The sequence below is a fragment of the Gavia stellata genome, chromosome 3 (assembly GCF_030936135.1).
Source record: "Gavia stellata isolate bGavSte3 chromosome 3, bGavSte3.hap2, whole genome shotgun sequence".
Classification (NCBI taxonomy): Eukaryota; Metazoa; Chordata; class Aves; order Gaviiformes; family Gaviidae; genus Gavia; species Gavia stellata.
In genome coordinates, this window is record NC_082596.1 from 1,284,877 (window position 1) to 1,290,876 (window position 6,000).

At 56.5% G+C, this 6,000-nt stretch overlaps 1 protein-coding gene across 1 annotated transcript; it reads right to left on the reverse strand.

The window, feature by feature from the left end:
- Positions 1 to 4,584: 4,584 nt before the first annotated feature.
- Positions 4,585 to 4,902, reverse strand: LOC132316736 (feather keratin 1-like). The gene has a single exon (XM_059815433.1). The coding sequence runs from the start codon at positions 4,891 to 4,893 to the stop codon at positions 4,585 to 4,587; it is 309 nt and encodes a 102-aa protein (XP_059671416.1). The 5' UTR covers positions 4,894 to 4,902.
- Positions 4,903 to 6,000: the final 1,098 nt, after the last annotated feature.

Here is a 6,000-nt window from a genome sequence, read left to right on the forward strand (position 1 = left end):
CAGAAGCTTCCCCAGTGTCTGATAGAGCCAATGCTGGGTAGGTCCAAGATGGAGCTGCTAGTGGCCAAACATGAGCCAATCAGCAACGGTGGTAGCGCCTCTGTGCTAAACATATTTACGAAGGGGAAAAATCTGCTGCGCTATATTAACTGGATGAGAGAAGGGAGAAGGCGCTGGAGCCGAGATTCCCTGCAGCCTGTGGTGAAGACCATGGTAGAGCAGATTGTCCCCCTGCAGCCCATGAAGGTCCATGGTGGAGCAGACATCCACCTGCAGCCCATGGGGGACCTGACACCGGAGCAGGTAGATGCATCCAAAGGAGGCTGTGACCCCATGTATAGCTCTGCTGGAGCAGGTCTTCTAGCCAGACCTGTGACGCCATGGGTGATCCACGCTGGAGCAGTCCGTTCCTGAGTGTCTGCACCTCGTGGAAAGGAGCCATGCTGGAGCAGTTTGTGAAGAACTGCAGCCCATGGGAAGGAGCCATGTTGGAGAAGTTTGTGAAGGACTGTCTCCCATGGGTGGGACCGCACAGTGGAGCAAGGAAGAATCAGCAGAGACAACGTGTGATGACTTGACCACAACCCGCATTCCCCGTCCCCCTGCGCCGCTGGGGAGGAGGAGGTAGAGAATTTGGGAGTGCAGTTGAGGCCAGAAGAAGGGAAGGATGGCAGGAAGATATTTTAGGATTAGGTTTTACTTCTCATTATTCTACCCTTAATTTCGATTGGCAATACGTGAAATTAATTTTTCCCTTGACGGTAATTGGTGAGTGATCTTCCTGTCCTTATCTCGACCCAGGAGCCCCTGGTGTATTTGTCTCCCCCTGTCCAGCTGAGGAGAGGCAGTGATAGAGCGGCTTGGTGGGCACCAGGCATCCAGCCCAGGTGAACCCACCACAGAGCCCCACCTTCCCAGCAGAGCAGGGTCAGGGGCTTGTTCCTGCACCTGGTGCTCAGTGCCCCATGCTGTGCCGCAGGGTCCCCACGGTGAGGAGGATGGTGAGCTCACAGAGGGGGCTCTCTGTGTGACCTCAGAGCAGAGGGATGGTGGCTTGGGGTCCCCTGCACAGGTGGTCCAGGGACCCTGCAGCAGTGGGGTTGGTGGTGTGGAGACTCTTGCATGGGACCCTGCAGTGAAGAGGGGATGGTGGTGGGGGGATCCCCCCAAGGGTTCATTTGGGGACCCCACAGCAAGGTGAGACCGTGGCCTGGGGACTCCCATATCGCTGGAAGCTGGGCACGGTGACACGGGACCCTGTGTGTGTGGCCCTGGCACCCCGCCGTGAAGGAAGATGGTGTCATGGGGACTGCCAGGAGATTGGTCTGGGGAACACAGCAAGGGGGGACAGGACAGGGGACCCTGCGTGGGTGTCCCTGGCACCCTGCAGCAAGGACAAGAAGTGCAGGGTCTGTTGATGTATTTATTGATGTCAGATTTTTTTGGGGGGGTGTTATTTAATCAGGGCCTTTTCCCTCCCTCTTGCCCCTCTGAGGTCTCTAACTTCTTCCGTGTGAGGGGTTTGGGTTGGGTTTTGGCAGCATTTCTACTCATTCATTCCCTCGTTCACCTCCCACCCCTCCCAGCAGTTGTTTTGGGGGCTGTTTTGTGAAGATTACCTATTTATTGGACTGGAGGTGTTGATTTTGGGGTGCTGAGAGTGGCCTTCTGGAAGCTTCCAGGAGCTTCTGCAGCAGCTGGTGCCTGTCAGCCATCCCCTGATTGGCAGGTTGTTAGCTGCCTCCCGATTGGCAGGTTGTTAGCTGCCTCCCGATTGGCTGGTCGCTGAGGGTGCTGAGGCAGTGCCTGGCTGTGGTGAGGGAAGGCTGCGGCCGCGGGGCTGAGGCTGGTGAGCTCTGGGAGAGCTGGTGAGGCCCGTGAGAGGCCCAGGGGGAGCGGGAGCGGCAGGCAGGGGAGGCTGGGAGTGACCGCCTGTGGGGTCTTTCTTTGGGCTGAGTGCCGAGGGCTGCGGCCATTTCTCTGCGCAGTGTTTGTGGGGCCAGAGCGGGAGTGGACATGGTGGAGGGGAAATGGGAGGGGCGCATGCTGGGCTGTGCGCCTGAGAACCTCGAGGTGCTGTTTGTGTGCGGAAGGTTTGATGGAGCAGAATAGACTAGAGTAGAGCAGTCCAGTTGGAAGGGACCTACAAGGATCATCTAGTCCAACTGCCTGACCACTTCAGGGCTGACCAAAGGTCAAAGCATGTTATTAAGGTCATTGTCCAGATGCCTCTTAAACACTGACAGGCATGGAGCATTGACTGCTTCTCTAGGAAGCCTATTCCAGTGTTTGACCACGGTCTCTGTAAAGAAATTCTTCCTAATGTCGTCTGAACCTACCCTGATGCAGCTTTGAACGATTCCCATGTGTGCTGTCGCTGGGTCCAAGGGACCCAGTGTCAGCACCTCCCTCTCCCCTTCCCCTCCTCAGGAAGCTGCAGAGAGCAATGAGGTCACCCCTTGGCCTCCTCCAAACTAGGCAAACCCAAAGTCCTCAGCCCCTCCTCACAGGACATGCCTCCCAGCCCTGTCACCACCTTTGTTGTCCTCCTCTGGATGCTTTCAAGGACTTTCACAACCTTCTTAAATGGTGAGGCCCAGAACTGCTCACAGTACTCAAGGTGAGGCTGTACCAGTGCTGAACACAGCGGGACAATCCCCTCTTTTGACCGGCTGGTTATGGTGTGTTTGACGCACCCCAGGATGGGGTTTGCCCCCTCGGCTGCCAGGGCACACAGCTGTCTCCTGTTGAGCCTGCTGTCAGCCAGCACCCCCAGATCCCTTTCTGCGGGGCTGCTCTCCAGCCTCTCCTCTCCCAGCCTGTGCTTGTGCCCGGTGTTACTGCGTCCCAGGTGCAGAATCTGGCATTTGTTCTTGTTAAATTTCATGCCGTTGGGAGTCGAGTGCAGGGCCACGAAGATGCTGAGGGGACTGGAGCATCCTTCCTATGCGGAGAAGCTGAGAGAGCTGGGTGGTTTTCCAGCCAGGAGGCAAGGCCAGGCAGGGGAGGAGGCAAGGTCATGCAGACCATCAATGTCTGTACATCCCGTACGGGAGGGAATGAGGACAGGGGAGTCAGACTCTTCTCATCGGCGCCCATGGCCAGGGCAAGGGTGAATGGAGAAAGCTGAAAAGACGTGCCATTGCCTTGGAAGAGAATGCAAGCCTTTTTCAGTATGAGGGTAGTCAAACAGTGGAACCTGTTGCACAGAGAGGTGTTGGAGTCTCCATCCTTAGAGATACTGAAACCTGGCTGGACATGGTTGTGAAGAGCCTGCTCGAGCTGACCCTGCTTGAGCAGGTTGGGTTGAAGTGGATGATCCCGAGAGGTTCCTTGTGCCCTCACTGATTCTCTTTGGTGTGACTCTGCTTGCTGTGATGGCCAGGGAGTTGTGCTGAGGAATAAAGCTGGTCAGGGGAGAGCAGAGTGAAACCCTCATACTCCAACAGAAATGGTTAGCGACCTGCTACACCACTTAGTCATACACAAGGGTATGGGGCCGAATGGGATCCTCCCAAGCGTATTGAGGGAGCTGGCAGAAGTGCTCACCAAGTCACTTTGAAGAAGGTGGGTGTTGGTCTCTTCTCCCAAGTGACTAGTGACAGGTCAAGAGGAAATGGCCTCAAGTTGCACCAGGGGAGGTTTAGGCTGGATATTAGGAAAAATTTCTTTCCTGAGAGATTGGAGAAACACTGGAACAGGCTGCCCAGGGTAGTGTTGAGTCACCATCCCTGGAGGTGTTTCAAAGATGTGGAGACATGGCGCTCAGGGACATGGTTTAGTGGTGGTTTGGCAGTGTTAGGTTAATGGTTGGACTCAATGTTCTGAAGGGTCTTCTTCAGCCTAAATGATTCTGTGATTCTAAATGCGTAAACCACGGGGAGCTTTCGTCAGAGGCATGGGTAGATGTGCATTAGTATGTCCAAGCCTTTGTTTGGGCAGGTGAAGGGCTTGCGTCATGAGCTTGCAGCTCCTCTGTGCCCGTCTGTGGTGGTGGTGTTGCTGGTTACATACTTCCTAGAAGAGGTTTTGTAGCCCCTTTCCACCCACCCCAATGGCCGCCTGAGCTCTGGCTTTGTGCTGGCTGAGGTTAGAAGTGGCTTGGGAGATGAAATGAAGAAGAGGCGACTCAGGCTGGGATGCAGAAGAACTTTATTGAAGGTAAAAAACAGGTAAAAGGGAGGACCACCGAGGGAAGGGAGACAGTCTGAGGTGTAAGTAGGGTGACCATCAGCCGAGGTTCCTTGTGTGCACTAGATTTTTCAAGAGCATCAAGGGCTTTCTTTCCTGCAGCGGTAGCTGCGAACAAGAGGTCCTCGATGGTCTTTAGCTTGTGAGAAGGTGTTTGCAGCAGAGACTAGTGGACATAGCAGAAGCGGCGATGCAAAGAAGGACTTGGGAGAAGAGGAGGAGGTGGATGGTCCATGTTTCCAGGCAGCCTGGGCTGGCCCCTTCCTTGCTTGCTTTGTGCCTTGAGAGAAAGAGCCATGAGCGGCAGGTCCACGTGCCAGGAAGAGCCCGGAGGTGCATCCTCAATCCATGCCGTGGTTTCCAGGGTGGTGTCAGGGGTGGTGGCGAGGGCCCTTAGCAGGGGTAGCAGCCTCTTCTGCCGCCGAAGCAGCCCAGGCCTCCAAAGCCATAGCCATAGCCGAAGCCACCGGAGGAGATGGGCACTCCCTGGGAGCTGAGGATGTTGCCCACGGCAGCGGATGAGGAGGATCCGACGGCGGTGTTCTGTGGGAAGGAGCTGAGGATGGGTCCTGGCAGGGTGACAAGCACGGCGGGAGGCTGGATGACGACGCGGGAGTCCTCGCACTGCCTGACACAGGGCTCGTTGCAGCTGTCAGCCAGCGGGGTGGGTCCGCAGGGGCGGCAGAGGTCGTAGCAGGCCATGTCTGTGGTGTGGAGGGGCCCTGGAAGAGAGGGTGTTGAGGAAGAAGAGGAGCGTGGAGTGCAAGGGGCTGGAGGGATTGGGGAGTCATGGTGTGGGGCTGTGGGGAGCGTGTCGTTGGGGAGGTGTCAGGGCTGCTGAGTCTGGAGTCAGAGTGTGCTGGAAGGGAGGGGCCAGGTGGGTGAGGAGGAGCAGGGGAAGGGGTTTCAGGCTCACCTTGTTGACTGCGGAGGAGAAGGTGTCAGGAGAAGTGTGTGAGGGAGAGAGGCGCTGGGCCGGCTTTTATGCTGGTCCCCGAGTGCCCCAGGGTGTGAGACAGCCTTTGCGCATGACAGCATTTTTCAGCAAGCAGCTGTTGCATGCCACAGCCAGCGAATAATGAGTTGGGGTGTTTTCTTTCCCGCAGCACTCCCTTTTAATGTTGACCTCTTGAGGACATCTCCGTCTGACCCGGGCGGCAGCTTTTAAGTGAGAGTAGGTATTTGGGAGGATTTGCATGGAAGGTGCGTGTCAGGGCATTTGGCAGACGTGGCCAAAGTGTAGGAGAGGTGGGGTGTCATCAGTGAGTTCATCCTGTGGTACTCACGTGGTGTGGTTTGTGGGTTTGCTGTGAAGAGGGGACCCCAATTCCTCGCAGCCCTGGCAGGCTGGTCGGGGATTTGCAAGTGCGCCGGGCGTGAGGCGCTACCTCTTCCAATTGCGTTCGGTCCCTCCCCGCTTTGCTGCCAGCTCGCTAAGCCTTTACTAAGGCCTGGCCTTTCCCATTGAGTGTGCCCCATGGGTGCCTTGGTGCCGCTGTTGCTTGTAAGGTTGTAGCTGGGAGAAAGGAGGCTGCCTGTTTGGGCTTGTGCCTCCTTGGTGCCCTCCCTGGGAGTGTCTGCATGCAGGCAGCGGAAGGCTAATTGCAAGAGCATGTCATTGTCCTGTCAGCTACGGTTCAGAGCTCGCAGGCCCTGTCATGTGGGGAGCCCTGCCAGGCTCTCCAAAGGCTTGTGTTGGCCCCTCCATAGCGCTCCCTTTACCTTCCTTTGGTACGCGTGTAGAGTGGGCTCTGGTGTGACACAATGCTTGGGCTAAGGCCTTACACGGTGCTTGGGCTCTGGTGTGAC

Excerpts from the sequence above, each read along its gene's own strand:
- LOC132316736 (XM_059815433.1), bottom strand. The coding sequence starts at position 4,893 with ATGGCCTGCTACGACCTCTGCCGCCCCTGCGGACCCACCCCGCTGGCT.